We start from the raw sequence: 24194 nt of genomic DNA on the forward strand, positions 1-24194 counted from the left end.
ATTACTCCAACCATGTTCGCTTTTTCGTACCGTAAACCTACATTATCGGTGATATTTAGATCCAGAGTCCTCTACTCACCGTCTAAAACAACAACAAAAAAAGTGGAAGGGAAAGGAAACATGTTTATTTATGTCTTCTCGTGCGGAGGGAGAGATGTACAGAGTGGAAAGGGGGCCTCTCTATCTCCTTCTGCGTCCGTTCGACGGTGACCTTGAAACTCAGGCGGCCGCCAAAAGTTTTGATGACGCGGGTGCCGCGTGAGCGCAGGCTCCCCTCGCCGCTAGCGCGTGCATTTGCAAACTGTCAGACGCAGTCTGCTGTTCACGTGTGTCAGTCAGTACTTCGCTACTTCTCAGTTCGAGGCTGCGAAGACCGGTAGCGGTAGAGCATCCGCGTCGTTTGCTCGAGGTACGAATTTCGAATCCCGCAACCGCCCGCAAAGTAGTACGGGCTTTTCCACGAGAGTGCGCTTCGAAAACGGCCCATGCATTCTCCACCACCAAATCGCCAGAAAAACTAAACAAAAAAGTAGAAACCGAAACCTAACGGCTCCTTCAAAAAAGAAAAACAGAGGGAGAGAGAGAGAGAGAAAGCTTGATCGTAGGCTGTGTAGGGATTGCGAGTTGTACGACGAATCGAATTCGGCCTTTGTAATGTCGCGCATATCTCACTGGCAGGATGGTCCTCCTAAGAACCGGTATTTCCGCAGGTAGTTTTTGCCTCTTTTTATTTTTTTTACTCATTCTTGACCGTGGCGACCGCTTCGATAGACTTCGTTCGCCAGGCGAAGCTCGGTTATTATCTACAGCTGCAGCTATTCGTGCAGGGTGGGGCGCCAGTGACGATATGACGCCCTGCTGGCGTCCCTGACTCGCGCCCTTCTTTGCCTCGCTGCGAAGTGTCATCGTTTAGCCGCACCTTCATCACTTGGAAGTTTTAAAGATAGGGAGACCCTATCCTAGAACTCCCTACTGGGTTGCATTTTTCGAATGCGCGCTTTTCGAGATTCTTCGGGGACGGCGTGTTGTGGAAAAAATTCGCAGGGACACCTAATTATGCCTTATGTCTTGGCAGTGCGTTGATATGCCTCTGAGGACGCTGATGCCTGTACCGGAAGGGACGTCACTGCCGGTCTGGCGACGTCATTCCGCTCCAGCCAATGGGGATGCCGGGAAATGAACGAAGATAGCGGGACGTGATCGAAAGTCGTTCGAGCATGCTCGACACAGGAGCCTCCGACGCGACTCCGAACGCCTTATTACAACGTTGCGCGCGGCGCGGAGATTCTCGCTTAGCAGGTGAGGCGGTCGTCACGTTGGAGCGCAGACGGACGATCTGTACGGTTATTCGTACTGTTTGTGCACACCTAAGGTGCACACGCCGTCATAGCGGAACCATAATCGCGCGGGGTCGTTGGAGGCGCGTGAACGCGGCATGCGTGCTCGGCGTGTGTTCCTCCTTTCCCTCTTTCTCGGTGTGTGCTGCGTGCCGGCAGCAGCGGGAAAGCGATCGACCCAGTTGGCGCTGGCAGCGGCATTCGATCTCCCCCCGAGAGGAGGAGGCGGGGGTGCCCGCCATTCAGAGTCCCGCTTTGTGCCGCCTCGACGGGCGCCCCTTTAAAACGCGAGCACGCGCGCCGGGTCGTGCAGCGGCCGTGTGGCTCGCGGATAAGCGCGTCGATCGCGTCCTCCCCCCGCAGAATGCGCAGCCGAGCATTTGTGCGCCCCGCGGTGCGTCGGCGATGCTAATCGGCGTCCCCTTTGGCGCTGCCCGCGGGGCATTGCCGGCGGGATGTATTGGCGCGCTTCGATTCGAATGACATGTGCGAGAAGCCTCGGCGCCCTGCTCCGGAGGAATGTGTGTGCGTGTGTGCAGAGGCGCTTTGCCTGGCATGCGTTGGCGGGAGATGTATGCTAGGAGGGTATTTGCGAATTCCTTCGTTTCCGCCGGAATTCTTTTTTTTTTATATACGATTGTTGAATGCAGAGTGTACAAGGAAAAAAAAAAATAAACGCGGGATTCCTCGGAGAACCCTGACCCCGCTTAGCGGGGAGCCGGCGAGAAAACGGGTATTCATCGGTGGAAGTATGCGTTAGCCCTGCGTGTGCGTTTTCCTCGCTGGCCTGAGAATAATTTAACGCGCTGACAGATTTCGTAAGCTGTTCGGATATTCAGAACCATCTAGAACGGGCGGCCTTCGTCAGGGCGCTTCCATTGCGGTCCGAAGAATGATAGCCTGTGCTTTTCGTTTTGCTATTACGCGATAGCGTTTAAGCTGACCTCATGCAGTTTCCGGTTCTCCGTAACGTAGTTCCCTGATTGGTGGTGACCCTGATGACGTCACCAGGTCACGTGGCCAAAATTGACCAACCATAGAGCACCGCCAAATTTGAAATTTTCTGGTTGGTCATTTCGGGAGGCAACGTCATCAAGGTCACATGATACCAGAAGAACCAATCAGAGAACACTGCCAAATTTGCAATTACTAATGATTGGTTGACAGAGGTCACTTGTCATTCCGACATCATCATAGCATGGCCACCATGTCAGTCTGTCTACCGGGTTGTGAGTTACCTGCCCACCATGGTGATGCGCAGGAGCCTTACGGGAGACGGAACTCGGGGCAGGGTCTCAAAAGCCCTAGCTGTGGCGGTACTACTTGCGCCAGTGGTAGTATGAGGATTCCCCGCGATCTATGAATGCGATTGAGGGGGTCGTGACGTCATCACCGCCACGTGACCACCATTAGACCTATTATAGTGCCGGCACTGCCATGTTTGCAAAATCGGAGTACCGCGAAAATTTGGAAGTTGGCCCAACCCCCAAAATTAGAAAGGACACCGACAATTTTGTAAGAAGGCCGAACTCAAACAATGGATTAAGGTGGATTAGTGGGCCGTATTAGTATAACCCCATGTGATAATCCAGTGGAATGCGCTCAAAAATTCATAAGGTGATGAAGGTGATAGTTTCACATCGTGAAGATCAAGTCTTGTTGAATACGGGTTTAAACACTAATCATGAATGGTGTCCCAGATAGACAAAAAGTATGGTGGGGCAGCCTAAAAAGAATAATGTAGACAATTAAGGCAGTGAAAATAAATCATGCTAAAACAGTCTTTGGAAGGATTACTAGGAACACTAAAATATTTTACCTTTTGACTACGAGTTAAACGGCCACGCATCACTAGTTTCAAATTGCTAGGCGTGAACATATGCCAGGACTTCAATTGCAAACTATACGTAAATAATATTTTCGCATCAGCTAAGCGAAAGATATGGTGTTTTAAACATAGGCTTAGACTTGCACCCGTGATTGTGAAGATCGCCACTGACCGGACCGTCCACGCCGTAGAACTCTGTGAACGTGTAGTGCAGTGGGGTCGTGCGAGGACCCAGGAACGTGCGTGCTCCAAATCTCTTGGTGAAATAGGTTTTCTACACTTTGATCTTAGCCCGTAATAGGCCGAGTTCCTTTCCCCAAAAACCAATTATTATTAAATAGGATTTCTCTCTCTCTCTCTCTCTCTCCACCTGGCGTCCTCAGGTGGCGCGTGAACACGAAGGTGTTCAAGCGTCGTAGTCATTTCGCGTGCTGAAGTTTCCTGATCCTTCCTCATCTCCAATAAATACGTTTTTTTTTTTTTCGGAGGGGGGGGTTCCTGGCCACAGGGGCCTTCATTTCAGTGAAGTTGCTGATGCTTTAACGAATGTATCTCTGAGTGGCCCAATCGTTAATCTCGTGACGACCTGTGCTTACACTACGGCGGCCAGGATTCGTACGTACACTTTAATGCGAGAAATTTTCCGCATGAGCGCTTACTTGCTTACATGACTCAGCACCTTCTGTTCCCCTGGGGGAGTAAAGCTTGGCGATCTCGCAAACTTGAAGTTTCTTTCACGCGACTGCGTTTTCGTCTGCCGCAGTTAACATTTTTACCTCTATAGGCCAAGTCTCGCGATCTCCCTTTGGTGTCCCTATTGTGCTGAGCCAGAAACAATAGATCACTTTCTTCTCTTTTGTGGCCGCGTCACTTCGTTAAGAAAGCGACTGCTAGAAATTCCATTCCAGAAACTCAGTTTGCGCCTGTCTTTCGCGGTTTTTATCTTAATTAATTAATTATTGTTGTTGTTTTATTCCTTGGCGCTTCTCTGCGTGGACGCAGCAATGGAAATGTTTGCTTCGCCATCCAAAAGTTTCCTCTCGAATCAAAACGTCTTCCATCACCATTTGTCGTTTTTCCCTTTCTGTTTATTTCTTTCGGCATTCTTTTATTTTCATATTCGTATTTATGTTTTTCTTTTCTTTTGTTCTTTACCTCCCACAAATTTGAGCTTATTAGGCCCAATTTACCGTAACCCTCAGCCATCTCCGTCACTGAAAATGAGTTTGTCCTTTTTTCTGCCCTCACCCGCATTACCGCCACCACGCCTCCCGTGCTAGACGTTGTCAGTGAGTCCGCCCCTATGCCAACCCCTTTCCCATTCCGTGCCGAGCGATGAAGATGTTCCAGCTGACGTGGGAACCGGCCGCGCCGCTCCTTCGCGGCGAGGGTTGGGGCGCTGCACTACGCGCTACGTGGCTTCTGCATGCGCGCGTGCGTGTGTGCGTGCGTGCGTGCGCGCGTGCACCAGTTGCGGTGTGTCGTCGAAGGATGGCGTGAGCAGTGCTCGTCACGCTTCGTGCCGCCGCCGTCAAGACTCTGCTGCAGTTTACAACAAGGGGAAAGGGTGGTGGTGGTAATGGGGGGGGGGGGTGATCGTGGACCTCTGACACGAGATGGGGATATCAGCCACTAATCACTTGCGTGACATTATAAGGTAAAGGGAAAGGCGTCTCGGTGGTGAGGGCATCTCCTTGATGCGTGACGACCAGCCGAGCTGCTTGCTGGTTTGATTTGTTGTTTTCGTGGTTGATCAGGCAACCAGTGGCAACACGCTGGGTTGCATGTGCAACTTTTTGCTATTTGAGCGTTTCGCTCCCTTCTGTAAGCAGCCCGGTAAGCCTATATGCTGGTGGTACAGGTTCTTCATCTCCCCTTGATTTGTGATTGTTCTTATCTGTTAAACCTTTTTGAGAAGGCTAATTCGCAGGAAGTTTGGCAAAGAATCGAGAGGCGTGGCGTGCCAAATCAGCAGGACGTGATTACGCCAGTAATAGAAGGAATAATAGAAGAAAACATGCCAAATCGAGCATACCCAGGAGGCCATCTGGCAACTAAAATGCGCGTATAATATCTCTACCGAAGCGTCTGCTCTGCTTGCTCAATGTCATATTGCGCATGTTTGCTTTCTGTTTAGATCTGTGGGATTCTCAGCCGCGATGCTAACTGCTGGTATTACTTTAATGCGACCAGCCTGTGTAGGTCGGCGAAGTTAACCCATTGTATCCTCGGTGAAATTCCCAACTGGAGGTGAAAGTGGTCTATTTTATTTATCCAGGAGAGCATCGCGAATTTGGGCGTGAACAGCACGATGTTTGCGGATTGAATAAACACAAATCGGCGTCCGGTTCGTCTTTTGTGCTGCAAATCCTGCGCATATGAAAAAAAAAAAGCCAACTCCGGTTGAATTCCAAGTGTAAACACTAGTGACTCTTAAACAAGTCTACCGAAGCATACACGTAATTTCTCGCACGTCAACGCACTGACACGGTCTCCTGGTCTCTGGCGTTTTCTGTGCGGCCTCGTTCGCCATCGGCAACGTTCGTGGTCGTATACCCATGCAGAGGCACCTCTCGCAGGGCTGCAGTGAACCGCGCAGCGGTCATCCGCCCTGTGCTTCGGCGCGCCGCGCAGAAGCATTCAGTGCCGGGTGGCGCTTTTCTTTCTTTGCTCTCTTTGCTTTGCTTAACTCTCTACTTTTATGCCCTCCTGTCTGGATACTTTCTCTTTATTTTTTGTCTATTTCAATCATTTTCACTCGCTCTGTCTACCCTCACTCGTATACGGGTATTGCAGAAGGGAGTCATAACACAAGTGACCAGTTCAAACACCGAAAACAAAGGAAAAAAATGTTGGTCGATTTGCGCAGTCAAAATAATAATAATAATAATAATTGGTTTTGGGGGAAAGGAAATGGCGCAGTATCTGTCTCATATATCGTTGGACACCTGAACCGCGCCGTATGGGAAGGGACAAAGGAGGGAGTGAAAGAAGAAAGGAAGAAGAGGTGCCGTAGTGGAGGGCTCCGGAATAATTTCGACCACCTGGGGATCTTTAGCGTGCACTGACATCGCACAGCACACGGGCGCCTTAGCATTTCGCCTCCATCGAAATGCGGCCGCCGCGGTCGCGTTCGAACCCGGGAACTCCGGATCAGTATAGCCGAGCGCCCTAACCACTGAGCCACCGCGGCGGGTCTAGCAGTTCGGTTTTCCCTTCGGTTCCGGCGTTCAGACCCAGCGTTCACGGGTGGCGGTTGTTCGGATAGCGCTAACGGGTTGGTGCCCATATATGCGGAACTGGTCATTCTCTACATTCCCCTGCATTCATAAATCCCTAGGAGTCTTCCTGCCGCTTTCGGCACAGTGGCGCAGCGGTCACGCGATGCGCCGCTGCCCTTCTACGGCAGGTGCTGCCATCGATGGGACTTGGCTTGCTTGGGTTTAGTTGCAATCCAGGTTGCTCTTCCTGAGCAGCCTCTCACGATTAATTGAGCTGCCGCCTGACACCGTGTGCAGGCACCCACCTGCCCACCGAGTGGTGGGCAACCTGCCGCGAAACTCGCTTCGGAACCCGACCGCGGCGGCTGCGTTTTTATGGAGGAAAAACGCTAAGGCGCCCGTGTGTTGTGCGATGTCAGTGCACGTTAAAGATCCCCAGGTGGTCGAAATTATGCCGGAGCCCTCCACTACGGCACCTATTCTTCCTTTCTTCTTTCACTCCCTCCCTTATCCCTTCCCTTACGGCGCGCGGTTCGGGTGTCCAAATATATGTGAGACAGATACTGCGCCATTTCCTTTCCCCCAAAACCAATGATTATTATTATTCAAACAGACAAGCACACAACGCCTAAATGCGGGGAATGGCCACTATAAGTGCTAGCGCATTAATAATCGAACCAGAATGGGTGTCAGTGGATGTGATGCGTTATTGTAAAAGCGAGAAATGGAAAAGCGGAAGCAAGCTTTGTTTCAACGAAATCAAAATGCAAACTATGTTTCATGTGAGCACACAGATAGCTATAGAAGGAGCCTAACGGAACATATTTTATGGGAAAATGTGGGACAAACTCTGTTTGCCTACGTTTACTTATTTATTTATTTTCCAAATAAAGATCCAGAAATACATTGTGCCAATAGGACCGTCTCTGAAGCTCGAGTGCCCGTACTTTTTTTGTGCGTGATTCACGAGTATCGGCATCTGCTGTTCAACATGCAGCTGTTCGAGCTCCAAGTGTTTTCGCTTCGGGACAACTAACTACGTGGGAGTGTAGAGTTGGTGAGGGCGTATTGTGTCTATACATAGTACAGCGCGAACATTAAGAGGACGCGCGCACACGCTTACAAGTGAGGTGCTGTTGGAACACGCCAATAGCGGTGTTGCTCGTTCCCAGTGCTAACGGAGGTCACGTGGGAGCGCGTGAGAAAAACCAAGCAAATAAATTGAAAGAAAACGAAAGCACTGTGCCACACTCGTGGTGTCATCTGGCATATCCTGTCAGTTACCGTGGTCGTAGTATTATGTTTACCACTCATATCGGCCTGGTGGGCAGCCGCTGTCCATATAATGAACATCACTACGTGGAGGTCGATGTGTAGCCAGCCGTCTGTCCGCGCCGTTTATCTGTGCGGGACATAATTGCATGCTCGGAAGCTACCCTGCGGGCAGACCATGTTTGCGTGATCAGTATAACTGAGGCGGCTCTGATTGGCGCAGGCTTCGAGCTTAAACTGCGTAATGCGTTTACTGCGGTCTGGGGGGAGGGTAGGGGACAACGAAACTGCGCGTGCGTGTGTCCGAGCGTGTGCAAAAAAAAAAAAAAAGATGGAGAAAGGGGGGAAGGAGGGGGGGGGGGGGGACGTCGTGGACTTCGCGCGGGTCAGGGGACCGCGGTGCTGTGGCGGTCGTCGAAAGCAGCGCCTGAGCGAACCTGAATGGAATGCCGCTGCGCGCAGCCTGCCCTTTCGCTGTGCTGCCAAGGTCGGCCTCTTATCGGTGTCCACTCGCGGCGACGCTGCGCGAAGTCCTCGCCCAAGCGGTCGTGCAGCGACCACTTGGTCGACCACTCTCCTTTCTGCACGCGCTCTTTGTGCCAGGGCACGCGTACTTGGAGGGTCGACGAAGGGAAACGCGAGCAGCACCCGAATGGGGGCTAGTTTTAAACCTTTCATACGCCACTTCTATTAACTCTTTATAGCGGCCTTGAACTAGCTCAGTTCCTCTTCGGCCATAACCTCTGTTTTGGCTCTTGACGAACCTACCTTTATCGAGTACATTCTGATTATTTGTTGTTGTTGTTAGTGGCTGTTTGTTAATGAAATAACAGTGGAAGGAAAAGATGTTGCTAGGCGCGCGGCATCTGCCGTCGAAAAATAAAACCTGAAGCACCTGAGCTGCGGCTAGCGGGAATAAAAGGACAGGGAGAGGAAAAGAAAGGGGGGAACGATAGTAAAAAAGGATAGCGGTAGGGGTTAATATACACCATGTACAAGTACAGAATATGGAAATGTGATTATTTCTTCAGTATTCCCATTTTTCGTGACTTTCCAGCAAGGTGGTCCGGGGTTCGTATTGTGGCCATAAAACTTTTGCTGCGGAAAAACATTCCCTGCTATGTTTTGTAAGATCCCTAAAAGTCGGGGATCACTGTGGTGCCCTTTTTAGCCTGAACTGTTGGGCTTTTAGGGGTTCAAACGAACCCGCCTATATAGTATACACACAGGCTTCAGGAAAACCGGTTAGCTTTGCAACGCGAAACACGAAGTTTTGGTTTTCTGCGGACACGTGCAAAATTTTGTACAAAGCGTCGCACCGGTTGGAAATGGCAGCATCGAAGCGCCAGGATTTGTCAGATAAAAGTGCTCGAGATATCCTGGGCTCACGTCTTTCGACACGACTCGATAGTCACTCTCCTGGCGTGACTCTCGTGACTGCACTCCTGTCGAGCTCCAGATAGGTACTTGTATAGATATTCAATATGTCGGGGAGTTGACAGTTGCCGCCTAGCTGATAAGCACAGCTCCTCTTTCGAAATCTTTGTACCAGCTTCCTTCATTTTCCGGCCTAACTATTTTTCATTCTTGTCCGCAGATCTCCTAATTACCTTTGAATAATTCCTTAAAGGGACACTTAGGGCAACTAGAAGTTGACATGTTTCGATGGGGCACTGCGTTCTAATTGCGAAGAGACCTCTCTCGCCGAAAACGAAGCTTTTATGAGGGTTACGCGACCCAGGTTGAACGTGATATAAGGTGATTGCGTTAATGACATCCACCTGTCATTAACGCACCCACCGGTCATTAACACGCTCACCTCATATCACGGTCAGCCTGGGTCGCATAAGCCCACGGGTGGCTCTGCCTTAATGGCCGATGGGTGCGTTAATGACGTCCACCCACCGGGTGGATGTAATTAACGCACCCACCGGTTACGCCGACGGCGACGCGCAAGCCAGTGACGGGCGCCTAACAGCTATCGCTGTAAAACGGGCTGCAGGTGTCGTCATCACCGGCCGATTTCGCAATTAAGCAACATACGCACGTCGACACCTAATTTTCTACGCGGGTCCCAGAGGCTACGCTACACCGCCATTCACTTCAAAACGGTTGCAACCCCCGTTCCCTTTCGGTGAGGGCGTCACAAGTTTGGATCGTCTGGCGGGAAGATTTTTTCTCGGCTGTAAAGTGCGTCCTTTGCTACCGGGCGAAGGTCAACATAGCCAGAAACAGCGAGAGAATAAATTTTTGCTGGCAACAATGGTTGGATGGAGTTTTCCTCAGTGTTCCAGATGCTGCGGCACACCTCTACTACAGTGTACCTCTACGCCCTTATTGACTTTGGAGAAACGCTTTGCTGTTCGCCGTGTGCAAACCCGCTGTCACGCGTCTTTGCCTTGTGTGTATCTTGGATCCGCCTTTTTTTTCTTGTTCCTTTTGTCAGCATCCCGGAAGATAGGCAGGGGACGCGGCCCCCTTTCGAAAGCGCTCCCCGCTTTCCGGAGCCGCGGTGGAAGTGCGCGCGCCGGTACTGAACCGGTGCTCGCCGGTCGGGGACCTCAATACGGTGTATGTGAAGGAAGGTGTATTCGACGGAATTTCCCGTGTCTCCCGACGTTGATGCGAGGACGTTGTTCAAGGGAACTTCAGCGTACGAGCGTCGTGACGTGAAAAAGGGCTAGTGACCCCAGGAAACGCGGGAAAGCAGTCAGCGGAGTGACGTCTTGGTAAACGGATAGAATGCAGTATTCCAGCGCTCTCGTCTCCCGGGGCACTGCAGCCCTTTGCACTGTTGGTGCAGTCGGAAAGAGAGCTCCGCCGCATGTTTGCGCGCTGTCTTCACTCTCCTTTCATCTCGTTATCACCTCTTCAGCGGCGGGCTTGACTGCTTGCACGGGGCACGCCCTTGGTTCTATCTTTCTTCGCATTAAGCTGGCTGGATATTTTCCGTCCGCTGTCCAATCCCGAGGGGCCCGAGTAGTCAAGCATTTGTCATTCTCTACAGCTGTCGTCTTGTGACTAGCCTAGTCCACCCATCCCGTTGGCTCAGTGGTTAGAGCGCTGGGCACCTGAGCCGGATGACCCGGGTTCAGTCCCGGGCGCAGCGGCCGCGTTTCGATGGAGGAGAAACACAAAAGGGGCCTATCTGCTGCGCGATGTCAACGCACGTTAAGGAACCCCACGTTGTTGATATTAATCCGGAGGCCTCCAGTACGGCGTCTCCGTAGCCCATGTGTCGCTTCGGGATGATGAACCTCGCAATTTGCAATTTACATTCATCCGGTCTAAGTTGTGTAAGTATATATTGCCGCGAATATTTGCAGTGTGTTCGTTTTTCAAATCTGCCGCCACACCACTTTATCGCTTTGTTTGCGACGCAAGACGCGACTAGATTTATCTCGATTGACCGCAGCCAGGCAGAGCTGATTCTACGTTGTTCCGGAATGTTCTAGTAACATTGCACGCTTTATCTCTAAAGTTCGCTATCAGCTTTAAATTGAGCACGGCCGACAGCGGCCGGCATTCTGTTCGACGACCGCCGAGCACGCTTGTCGCTTCGCCGCCGCCGAGTGATTCAGTCCATTTTGGGTGCAAGTCAGCCCAATAAACAGTTCTTTTAAAAGACTCTTTCGTCCGTCTTCATCGCTGCTTCGACTGCCGTCACCACTACGTGACAATATCGTTATCCCGGTTGTCTTCACCCTCTGTCGACTCGACTTCCACTCGCAGTTTCCGTTTGCATTCCAGGCTCTTATCCCCCCCCCCCCCCCCCCCCTCCATCCAGTCTGTGTAACGCCGTCTGCACGTGCTGCTTTGTTTGGTAGACCAACGTTTAATCTTTGTCTTTGCACCATGGCGTCAGCGTGTGCTAGCAGCCTCCACCGGTTCAGCGTGAAACGTATGGCGGCGGCCTTCGAATCACGGGGTGCAATGCCCGCATGCTCGTGCTCCAACTCCGTCAGCTCCTGATTCGGTAGAGTGCTTCCGTACGGGCCGCGTCCGCGCTTCGAGCTGCGGGGCCGCGCTTTTCATTGCCCGCCGATGCGCCGGCCGGCGTGGCCTCGTTGCCAAGCGGACCGCCACGCGCGCTGCCCTTTCTTCTCTGCGTAGTGTATATGCAGGGTGTCACGCCTAAGTTGAGCCCAGCTTTCAAGTTTCATTCTTCAAGCATGCGGCTAGCACAGCCCAGCTTTCCAGGGCAAGTGGACTTTTTTGTTAATTAATAATACAGATAGTTCATTTTAACACTCGGAGGCATATTAAAACACCTTCTTAGAAAGTGGCGTCGTAAACAGAATGGCAAAAAGTTTTTGCAGCTCACACTAAACGAAGCACGTGGAGCGCCGATTCTTGTTTCGTTTCTTCCCGGCCGCGGCGGTCGAATTTCGATGGAGGCGGAATTCTAGAGGCCCGTGTACTGTGCGATGTCAGTGCACTTTAAAGAACCCCAGGTGGTCGAAATTGCCGGAGCCCTCCACTACGGCGTCCCTCATAGCCTGAGTCGTTTTGGAACGGTAAGCCCCCTTAAACGGTTTCAATTATTTTTGTTTAAAATATTGCCAAATATCTAGCAGTAATGATGGACTGGAATCCTGGATTATTGTTTGAGGAAACGTTTTGGACCCGAAGAAAAAGCGAGTATCAAAGCTTTGGACATTGCAATTCATATACACACGGTGGCGAACCAAACTTTAATCTTTATGCGATCACGCGACTTTAAATGAAAAGAGAATAGAACCGTTATGTGCGATGATTGGCAGAATAAAAAAAACATATTTCAACATTTATTTTTTGCTGCGGAAGCATGTAGTGGTGCAAACGTGGCCATTGAGAATGAAAAGGTGACGGGAAAGAATAAACGGGAGCGTACCCCCCCCCCCCCCCCCTTTTTTTAATGCATGTACCCTGTCCAGAGTAGGATCGCGTTTTCCATAGGTAATCAGCTCTTCCATTGTTATCGGCGTTTGAGGGTGCTCACGTTGGGATTGTTTTCAGCGAGTTTATGGAGCTCCTGCGTGATTCCACCAGCTGGTGGTATTAAAATATCAGGCACGCCGGGACATTAGCGCGATCCCTTTACGCTTTCTTCGTGAGCAGAGGTAGGAAGTCGGGCCTGAAGACTGGGATGTATTTTTGTATTTTATTTATTTAAACACAATGCGCTAGCCTCTCATGAGGCTGTGGCAGGGTTTGAGACACAATACAGCATCCTATAGTGACAAAGACCGTTCACAAGAAAGGAAAAAAAATATAAATGTTACGCATAAAAGCGGAAAGCTTTTCCTTTCAGCGACTGTTTCATTTTTCTCCCTTCTTGTCTCCATTGTGCGGCAGCGAGCGCTATGCGTTGGAACCTTAGCGTTCCATTTCACGAGTCGTCAGGCGGTGCTTTCTCTGCCTCCGGCTGCCCCCTGTTCGTCTCCCTAATGACCGTGTTCCTCTGGGCCCTTTTTCACCCATGGAGAGGAAGGGCTCTTCGCATTGCACAAATTGATCTAGAGCGGGGATGTATGTAACAGTCTATAGAGCTGCGCATCGCGCGCTCTTGTCACGCATCGACGGTGGCCGCACCCGGTATTCGGCTGACCGTGTGGGCCCGTCATTCCTTTGTCCTGTTCTTACTTCTTTGTTCTTTTTTTAGGCGGGGTGGGGGGGGGGGGGGGTTCGCCTGGCTCGACCTTTCGACCCCGAGACAGAACTACTAGCTACTAAATGCATTTAGTCATTGTGCGTGTGTGCGAGTCATTGGCTGGCAATGACTATTTGCAGTGCGCGCTGTCGGCGGTGCCCAGATTCGTGTATGCGATATGAGCTGGCTCGTTCACATGGCCGCTTGTGTTTCCTTCCCGTGCTCATTAAGATGTCCGACTGCGATAAGGCGATATATGTGCTCGCCGGCTTTAGTTGCGTCTGTGGCTGCGTTTCCTGTTGCCCTTATAACGCTCGTTTTGCCTGCGGCCGCTGCTATGTTAAATCAAGCTACATACAGCGTCGCGTGTACTATCTGTTCTCGCGGAATTTGTGCCGCTCGCGGGCTGCCTGGTCTTCGTTTTCTTTGGCTGCTTGGCTTGATTTGCGAAGGCAATTACACGGCGATCTTTCTTTTGGTCCAACTCGCGTTACGTTCCCGATGTGAGCGATTGCTCCCAGATGTAGCACTTGCTGCTATTTATTTATTTATTTATTTATTTATTTATTTATTTATAATACCTTACAGGGCCCAAATGGGCATTGAGTAAGGGGGACAAAGAACGACAAATGTACAAAAGAAACTAATTAATACAACATGATATACAAGAGAATGAGTAAAAAGAAACTATTGTACGCGGCAAAACTTGAAGGCGAAAATATAGAGATACAATTAAGGTACCTGTTAGTAGCATGAATGCAGGTCACATGGCAAATACTATTCGAAACAAAAAATTAAGTGGTCATATGAGAAGCTTCTACGCTTCTGCTTGCTTGGCGGCGCGTTCATGCCTCTGAAAGCGAAGGCGCGTTGCAAAACATGCAACTTCGCCAGAGCTGCTGCTTATAGTTCGATTAGTGGCATTGACCGTAGGCACTGTGTAGTACTACAGCTTAACCTCGTTATAGCGAATTTGAAGGGGCCCGGCGATTACTTTGTCGTAGCCCGTGTTGACAGAGCTTCCAAGGGGAATCGCCATCCCTTCGGTATACCCATTCATCATCATCATCATCAGCCTGACTACACCCACTGCAGGGCAAAGGCCTCTCCCATGTCTCTCCAATTAACCCTGTCCCTTGCCAGCTGCGGCCACCCTATTCCTGCAGACTTCTTAATCTCATCCGCCCACCCAACTTTCTCCTAAATATCCATTCTTTCGTTATAAGCCGCTTCGTTATAACGAGGTTCGACTGCAGTTCAGTAAATCGACGCTATTTCGATCTGCTTGTTCTGTGATAGTTCTGAGTGATCTCTCTGTGGGAGGCATCGCACTAAATCGCTGTGTCCGTAACCGGATGGCGCGTCCGTGCTAGAGAGACTCCCGTAGGCAGTACTACGTGCGACGGCGCCTCCAAATGCGTCTTAAAAATATCCGGGACCAGCAGCTTGCTCGGAGCGAGATCGAGAGTCCAGATTTGTCGCGAGGCAGGACGGCAACGCATAAAGGGGCTGCTGGCGAATTGCGCGTGGCGTGTGTGTGTGTGTACAAGGCAGGATGACCCCGCGACTTCAAGGTCAGCCGCTCTTAATGGCCCGTTTCGCTCCGGTTCGCCTCTTGTGTCGGCCGCTGCTGCCTTCGAATAGTCTCGAGACGCTGTGGTGTTATTTGGAGAGCCATTCGTCATTGCCTCTGCGCCACCCAGAAGGCCCCGTGGATGGCAGCTGCTGGCTCCGTGTCGACACGCTTGTGTGTGTGTCTCCGACGCGTCACGCTCCGGGATAATAATGGCCACGTGCGCGGTTTCTTTGGGCGAAAGACATGTGCAGCATCCTGCGGAGGGCGTTGATCGGCCTTTGACCTGACAGCATGCCGAGGGTGATGTCATAAAGATTTTCGTGTACCGCGCAGGACGTCCCGCATAAAGTGCGCCAATGTGTTTAAAAGTGATAAAATAAGCTGGAGTGTATGCATCCACGCTGAAACTGGAGCAGTATACACTTTAATCAAGAATAAACCTGTATTGGAGAAAAAATGGAGTAAAGTCTTCTAGCGCACTCTATTTTAGGGGCAGCATATGCTGCCCAAGTCCCGGGGTAGATTTCGATCACTAAATGTACGGAATGCTTTCTCTTGGTAACGGAGACATATACCGACTTCAGAGCATAGTAACTAGATGCAGTTAGCAATGGGAGGAGGCTTTTAAACTCGGCACTGGAGGTATTGAGGTTAGCAGCTAGAGAAGATTGAAACCACAGTTATAATCTTCGTAACTGCTAGAACTTCGCATGTTTCGCAGAGAGAATTTTTTACTGTTGCCAACCGTAAGTATTATTTATTTTTAGTGATTGAAATCTACCCCAGGGCATGGGCAGAATACCGTGCACCTAAAAGAGGACGCGCTAGAGGACACTTACTCCCTTTTTAGTCCTATATGGTGTAATGTATAATTTTTCCGAATAATAAGTTTGAGAGAGTCGCTATAAGCCATGATTAGTGGAATTTCTGAAAATATTGAATGTTTCTTTTTTTTTTAATGCTTCGATGGAAGCATTTCACATTTCAAATCCCAGAGAAGCAGGTGATTGCAGGCGCGCGCACGCGCAAGCAGTAACTGATAGCAACTGCGGCGGTGCGAAGTTGGGCCCGCCAGGGCAGCAGCTCCGCAAAATGTACCGTCTCCTTATTTCTTCTTATTCTTATTTCACATTCTGCGTTTCTTATTTGACAGTGTGCCTATGACGTTCTCTCTTCCGAGTACGTCAGCCACTGCCAAAAGTGACCAAGCAACGGAGCTTGTTTCATAGCGGTGCACTTTGGCTCGTCCCTTCAGCTCTAAATTTGTGCAAAGTAAAAAGAACCCTTGACCTGACCTTTTGAGACCTTTTGGTCTGTAGTGGTGTCATAAGGGCTTCCACTATACGGCTCAGAAGCAAACTCCGTTGCCTGGCTGCTTTTGGCAAAAACGGTAGCTGGTCTATAGACTTCCTATTGACTTCTTGTAGGCTTTATTGCCTCCCTATAGCTATTTCCTTTTGTGTACTCACAGTCTATGCACTGTATATCTGTAGACAAAAGTCTAAAAGTCTAAACTGTGTGGCCATAAATCTACAGATTGTCTATAGACTGTCTGTAGCCATGGACAGTCTATAGACTGCCTTAGGAAATTTTTGTGAGGGCATGCTGCTGCGTCCATATCATCATGCGATTTGCGAAGAGTACACCAGAGGTCTGGTGCATTCTGAGGGTCTTGAATTTATTCGAACTTCGGTGCTTCAGGCTGTCGTGGTTTAAAACTAGATAATCAGTTCTTTGCTCCAATTTCATTGCAATGATGTGTTACTGCTGTGTGCACTCTCCTTTCTGTGCAGGTATTTATGACAGCTTGTTGGCGCCACAGAAGTGGCCATTCTTGATTCTTAGCAGCTTCTTAGTCTGACTAAAGCCCCTCCATGAGATTTTCTGCCAAAAAAGCGCTAGCGACAATAGAGGGGCTTTAAGTCTGACGTGCTGAGATGACTGTTCTTGTGTTCCTATCATGGTCTGTGGTGTTGCCTCCCCTTTTCTCTTTCTCATGCACCCTCTGCTCTTTTGTGTCATGCAGTGTGCAAGGAGTGGCTGGTGCGAGAAGATGGCGTGCTGGCCTACCGACTGCAGTCACAGGAGAGTATGTCATCCATCCATCTGTCCTTTCATGCACCTCTCCTTGCTCGGGAAGTTGTTGTCCTGCGTTAAAAAAGATATTGGTAAAAAGTACATTAGTAAAATGACAGCATTGAATTTTGCCGGAGGTTGAAGGCAGCCTTGCATGTGGTTTATTTTCAGCCAGAGGTCAACAAAAGCTTAGCTGTTCTATGGGTGTTTAAAAGAAAATTCAATGGAAGCCAGAATCTACACGCTATGCTAATTGTGTCTTCCCATCTACACACCAAACGCCGATGTTGTGGCGTTATCCTTCTTCAGGCGAATCGGGCGGAAGAGCAAATCTCTCGACCAATCTGGGAAAACGACCAAAAACAAAAGCGATTTTCCCGCCAGTCACATGGGTCTTTTTCACAATATTTATGAACGGATGGTGCCACAGTACTGCTCATCACCCTTCACTCTGATACCGCCTTTAATGTGCAGGAGTGTCGTAATTAAATGACCTTGAGGGCTCGTGCTTAGCTCACACTTCTGAACTTGCTGCGCTTGATGGCTTCACGCAGGCTAACTATGCGACATGCGGAGCGGGCGACACTTCGCATTAGCGTATCGCTCGCGGCTTGCTAGAGTACTGTACACTAAATCAACAACAGTCTATGACGTAAGCAAGATGCTGTGGCGCTGATGTCGCCTGGAAAACGGATGGGGGTAATCGGCTTAAAGTACTACCCATAGGAATGCACGTGAACAGAATTTTTCGATGTCGTTTTCCTATCTCACAGTGAGCCTATGAGCTTGTCCTCTTTGTTGACAAAAGCAGAGTACTGTGTGCATCACCCTTGTTTAGAGCACTCCAGCGGCGCACTCTCTTGGGTAAAAAACGACACCTTGTAGCAGCCTATAAGATTAGAGGCAACGCTTGCGCACAGGCTGATCCCTATAGACTTGCAAACAGTGATGACGAGCACTTTGTTCTGAAATCATGAGCTGCTTTCAAATTCCAGTTTTTATTCCATGGAGCACATGCAAGTATGCCTTTAAGGTGCTTTGTACACTACTGTGTACAGGGTCGTCCACTCGTAGTACAAACGCCGCTCTGTGCGGAGCGCGAGCCCATCCGGCACGGCTGCGCATCGCATCGTAGCGAAGCGGTGTAGGCGCACAAGGGACTGGAGGCGGTGCGTCGTGTAGTCTGCTAGAGCGCAGGAGCGCACCGTCATAGCAAAGCAAGCACAGTGCGCTGCCGCGTCGTAGCGAACGTCGCGAAGCACGGCTTGCTGGCCCCTGTACGCCTGCACCGCTTCGCTGCGATGCACGGCCGCGCCGGATGCACTCATGTTCCGCACAGCGCGTCCATACGTTGGTTGCGCTGTGTTCTTACTACGAGTGGACGACCCTGTATGTACGAACTCTCAGCTTTTTCTCGAGTGGGCTCTTATCCTTAACCTTGCAAGTAGGACACCTTTTATGCTGACCAACGAGCGAACGCAGCAAAAAATATTTCAGAAAACGGTGAGCTTGGCAGCATGATGTCCGCCATTTTACTGTTGACTGGTTTAGCCACCAGTGCTAAAGTGTGTTTAAATGAAGGGCATTAGAAGGGCCATGATGCCAAAAACTGTCCAGCATCCGTATTTGGGTGAAGCCTCCATGCTGTAACGTTGGCTCTAATGAAATACCGGTGATAGCATCTTGGTAAGGAAAATTCAGTGGCAGGGGGTTGGGGCTGGGTTCTATGGTGATAATGGTTTAGCGAAGTTACAAGTAGTAGTAGTGGTTTTAGTGATACAGTTTGTGCTCCAGGCTGCAGAACAATGGCACAAAGGAAGAGGAGGTGGAGAAAAATGAATGCTTTTGCATTTCCTTCGCACCAGTCCAATTGATCACATCTGAATATGATTCCACATTCCCTGGGGGCTGTTTTCATAAATCTTGGTGCTTAATATTTTCACTGTGTGTAAGAGATTTTGTACATGCTTGTGAAAAAATAAACATTGATGATTTCCGTTCAGAACTTTTTTTTTTTAATTGGTTTTTGGGGAAAGGAAATGGCGCAGTATCTGTCTCATATATCCTCGTAAGGGAAGGGATAAGAGAGGGAGTGAAAGAAGAAAGGAAGAAAGGGGTGCCGTAGTGGAGGGCTCTGGAATAATTTCGACCACCTGGGGATCTTTAACATGCACTGACATCTGCACTGACATCGCACAGCACAGGGGTGCCTTAGCGTTTTTCCTCCATAAAAACGCAGCCGCCGCGGTCGGTTCGAACCCGCGGTCGGGTTCAGAACTTGTGAATTTACTTTCTTGTGGCTTGCATACGCTATTGAGCCCGAAACATATTTGGTTTAGATGGAAATAATAAATGGCGCTTGCATGTGGTATAGAATATCATTTAACAGTCAGTGTATTTTTTAAAACAGCACAATATGCGCATTTCGGAACTACCCTGCCTAGGGGTACCGGGTCGTAGTGCGGCACTTAGGGTGTAAACGAAACGTTCCAAAATTGTTTTCAAATTTTTAGAGTGCACCTGTGAGGGCAGCTGTTCATTAATCTCTGGCTAATACTTTTAAGGAAGCAGTGAAAAAGTATGCAGCGTTATTTTGTAGCTGATATCTTTTTAAAACGTTACAATATGCTGTCTTGTTGGACTTATCCCCAACACATGCTCTATCCGTTCGGTGCTTTTCCGAATTGCGCAAGCCTCCCATGGAGTCCGGCATGCTGTCTCGTGCGCTATATTTGACCACTAATACAGTTGTTGAAACTAGAAAGCATAGTAAGCTCTACATGAAAAGCAGTCTCAAACGGCATGATAAGCGAACGAAAGCTCACCGTGCACACTAGCACACAACAGCACCCTGGCACCTGGATGGTTAGGTTGGCTTCACTGCATCACAGCGATGTGGTGCGGAAAATTAGTGCAAGCGAACAAAGGTTGCTCTCAAGCACTTCCCACATTCACCTTGTCACGCAGTTTCACAGCGGTAGAGTTGCGATCTGGGTTAGTTAGTTCATGATCTTGAACAAGTAAACCAGTCAAACAACAAAGGATAGAGAACAGACGAGACATACACTGTGACTGGAACTAGAAACTGTGGTTTATTGGAACACATCCATCTCTCAAGAAAATCAGCCGAGCACGTGCAGCACTACAACCACGCCACACACCACCAACGAACGTTGGCAGATAACCAAGGCGCTAGCGCTGGTGTGACAGGAAACTTATTTCCTTCTTCATAAAAGAGATAGAAGTCATGCTGATGCAATTATCTCCTTGCATATTGACATGATAAGTGCTAGCGCTGCCTGCAGATGCCCAAGCCCAGGCAGCCGACCCGTCTCTGCACACGAAAAGTGATATCGAAGAGCACCGTTCGGAGAAGCGCCACTTGGAGGGGCACGACACGCTGCTTGATATATAGAATGGTCCGCTCAGTGCGAGTTCGATGAACGCAAACAGTAGTGCTGTGCTTTTGTATGAGATTTTTATAGGGGATGTTCTGACTGGTCAATGTAAACAGTAATTCGATACATCCGGGTTCGATACCTCTGGGCTCGACTGGTTGTGTAGTGATCACGTACAGTGCTTAAGGGCTCATCGCAGTTTCAGTGCTCGCATGTGGCATGTGCCTTTACTGAGTACTTGCTTTGTGCAGTTAACCAGAGGTACAACCTGAACCGGACCAACAACCAGGTGCTGCGTGCCGACCTGCCTGTGGCAAAGACAGTGCAGCGCAGCGAAGAGGAAGAGGCCGAGTTCATCCGGCGCACCTACGAGGAGATGCTGCGCCAACAGTTAGTCTTTCTCTCTCTCACACACTTCATCCCTCTCGCCTTCCTCATGCAACAAATAAATGTGGGCTGTTTCACCTAATCGTGTTAAAAATTTTTGAAAACATGATTTTTTGGTTAGAGAGCGCTGACTGCAGCATAGCATTGTCAGCTTTGTAGTGCGTCAGAATAAGCTAAGACATGTTGGTTAAAGGCTGGTTAAAGGCGTAGAGGCACCAAATTTCTGGATGCATACTTTTTTTTCTTTGGGGTGATGTGCTGGACAACGGTTATACATGAATCGACGTGGAATTCACCTGCGGCAGCTGATGATTTATAGTTAAATTTTTTTCTCATGTCTTTTCAGTTTCGGTTTCAAAAGCTCAGTGGTGGCTGTGACGTGCAAGATGCATTCAGGTCATGTCATTCAGGTTCAGGTCATTCTGCATTCGGATGAAACAGTACAGAACGGTATTGAACACAAGCGTACCAAGCTGCATGCACTCGTACACATGCATGCAAACATGCACACACAGAGTATATGTATGTGTGAGAGGATGAGAGAGAGGGGAAGTACTGTTCCAAGTTTCTGGGACTCTGGCTTTGCCATTCCATATAAGCATATAGTTTCAATAGTCATAAATGTATTTCAGGGTACATTTTTTTTTTCACAAGTAAACTGGCTGTTGAGCCTAGTAACTCATATCTGCACTGTCTATTTGAAAACGATTGATCATATTTTCTCATATTGTCACATAACTTATCTCTCTCCGTTTGTCTTCCAGAGAAGAGCATGATGCAAAGGTTGCCCTGGAGTTGCAGCAGCAGCTACAGAGGGAGGCCGCCTTGCATGCAGCTGCCCAGGAGGAAGACCAGGTGAGACCAGTCTTTTGAGCTTCTCACCAACTCGTGCTGTGCAAGCTTCATTACAGTGGAAAAGGACAGAATAGGAAAAGCATTCCCTTCATAGACACATCTGTGTTGCCAACCAAGTTTGTACTTACTCATTTGCAGGGAAGTTTAGTCACAGTAAAACTTGGTGGAAGTCACTGCTGTTGCCTTTTGCATTTTCTCTGCTGTTGAGTCAAATAAGTATGTTTTGTAGCTCTTTCTGTGTTTGAACAGCCTGTGAAAAAGAACTCGATAGTTCTGTGAGTTTACAGCAAAGTAAAATGTTTACACCTCCTTAGCGTTCCTCTCACTGGAAAAATGATCCTTCATTATCTGGGTTGCAGAGAATTGCCCTGGAGTTACAAAGGAGAGAGCTGCCTAAGAAGCTGGACAGGATAGAGCGGGAGACGCAGAGGTTAGTGGATGTCGGAACTGGTGTGGACAGTGCTTATTTTTTGTGGTAATTATTGTGTGAGACAAATTCAGCCCACTGAAAATGCTGGCTTGTTGGGCTTTTGGCTTATACTTTACAGTAGACTCCGTTTAAGACAAACTTGAAGGGACCAGAAAATTTCTTTGTTGTTTCAGAAGTTCGTCTTAACAGAAGTGCCCTTAAAATAGATTTGAGCATGCTAGATGTGCCTTTATATATATTACATATATACTACATGAAAACAATGAAGAAAATAGCCTTTCGAAGGGAGGGTAATTGCAGATAGAGCATTTATTGCTCTGTGCATGAAGTGAGCTGAAAGCTGAGGCCATGAAATGAGCTCATATTATCCTGCTTGAAAATGACTTTGGTCTAGTTTTCTTTTAATCATCTCGTTTTTGCACTGTATCCCACAGTGCCTGTGTTAGTTTTTTAATTTTTGCCTTCCATCCTGCTCCGAGCACTCCGAAGGTGCCCAGCAGGGTAGCCGTGAATCTCTTTCTTATCTTGCTCCTTCTGCAGCATAGCTGTTAGCAACATCGCGAGCAGCCACACCATGCGCCTTCCCGTACGCTGCAGGCAGTGTGTGTGTGCCACTGATATCTGGCCATCTCTGTGCTGCGATAACGCGTGCTGCGACACTGCGTCTGTTGCAAATGCGGCCCTGGAGTTTTTAAGTCCCAAGTCAACGAGCGGGTGCACTTTGTGCATACACACCTTATAGTCTGTGAGCGGCAGTGTGTGGCACGTGCAATATCCAGATCTGCGCTAGTGTAGGCGGTGTCCTGCTTTTTTCGCACCAGCTAGAGAGTTTTCCATCACGAAATTGTGCTCTCGCTAGACAGCTTCCCCGCAGGTTTGTGTGAAGGTGCGCGGAAGCCATTTTGTGGGGCTGCTCTAGCTTTGTTGTATAGAAGCAGTTTATATTTTTTTTTCTTTCCTTAGTGCCGTGTGGACGCCCCGTGAGTGCCGTTGCGCGGGCTCACCCTCATTCGCGGCCACTGCGAAAGTTCGTCTAAACCGAAGCACACGCTAAACAGTTTTTCATAAGCGTATATGTTTTTACATTGAGTCCTTTAGGAAACCAACCAAATGGTCTCACTTGTTCATCTTATGGAGAATTCGTCTTAACTGATATGTCGGTAGTCTACTGTATATGGGGAAGGGGGTGAGGCAGTAGTGTAATCTTGATTCAATCATATTAACATAGCCAATAGTTAGTGGAAAGCAAGTTATGGTATTGCATTCACTGCCTTTTATATTTCATTAATTCATCCTGCAGACATATTTTCGCTGAAGACACTTTTGTGGGCATGTAAGTAATTGATCCTGTTCTGGTCTGAACTTTGTTTTTTACTCCATTTTATGTTTGCAGTGGTCTGCACGCAGCTTAGAGCTCACTGGTGCTTGTCTGTCTTGTTGTAGCGAATTTATAGTACCATATTCATCGCATCATGGCCTATCCTGTGTTCCTCAGTCAAAATATTTGGATAAATTCATTTTAGAGGTACCACAATATGAGCTTTTCTTAATGTTATGGCCTAATCTTGTTTTTCTGATCTTTTTTTTTTTAGATGATGCGCTGCCTACAGTGCTAAAGAGGCTGTCACTTGGTGAAGATGCATCTGGTGCCTTTTATGATGAAAGCGACAGCAGAGATGAAGATTTCTCTGACTTTTGCCTGCAACCGCCCCCGGGTCTCACTGGGGAGGACCTCAAGAAGTTTCAGGAAGAACAAGATGCGGTATGGACAAGATGTGTATGGTATACAAAAAATCGAGAGTAAACTAAGAAAAAAATCTTTTGCGGTTCTTGTTCCAAATACACAAGGCCACGGCAACCTTACCAAATTTACTTCAAGTGTTGCACATATGCTTTGTGCTTATGCTTCTTATTTTTGTACCTTATGCATTAGGTCAGAGCTCATCAAAAAACTAAATGTAGCTAAGGCTGTGTGCAGCTGAATTTCTGGATCAACAAGATTTAGTCGTCAACATTTGTTACCCACTATAGATATAATGATATGAAGATTAGCCTTGTTGTCGTTAGGGCTCCTAGTATGCCGCAGTTCTACAATTGTGGCTTTGAGCATTTTTCGCAGAATTGTGTGTTAGCTGTCACATTCTCTTTATGTTATTGTTGTTGCAGACATCAGTAGTAATTA

At 48.8% G+C, this 24194-nt stretch overlaps 1 protein-coding gene across 1 annotated transcript in view; it reads left to right on the forward strand.

The window, feature by feature from the left end:
- The window catches only part of LOC144120630 (uncharacterized), a gene marked incomplete at its 3' end in the record, with an annotated part of 61905 nt that extends 38131 nt beyond the window's left edge, over window positions 1–23774 (forward strand). Inside the window, 5 exon segments of the mRNA XM_077653226.1 lie at window positions 16893–16955; window positions 20592–20730; window positions 21492–21582; window positions 21942–22032; window positions 23605–23774. Coding sequence (XP_077509352.1) covers window positions 16893–16955; window positions 20592–20730; window positions 21492–21582; window positions 21942–22032; window positions 23605–23774 — 554 coding nt within the window.
- Between the last annotated feature and the right edge of the window lie 420 nt (window positions 23775–24194).

This window comes from Amblyomma americanum, chromosome 2 (genome assembly GCF_052857255.1).
Source record: "Amblyomma americanum isolate KBUSLIRL-KWMA chromosome 2, ASM5285725v1, whole genome shotgun sequence".
In the NCBI taxonomy this organism is placed as follows: domain Eukaryota; kingdom Metazoa; phylum Arthropoda; class Arachnida; order Ixodida; family Ixodidae; genus Amblyomma; species Amblyomma americanum.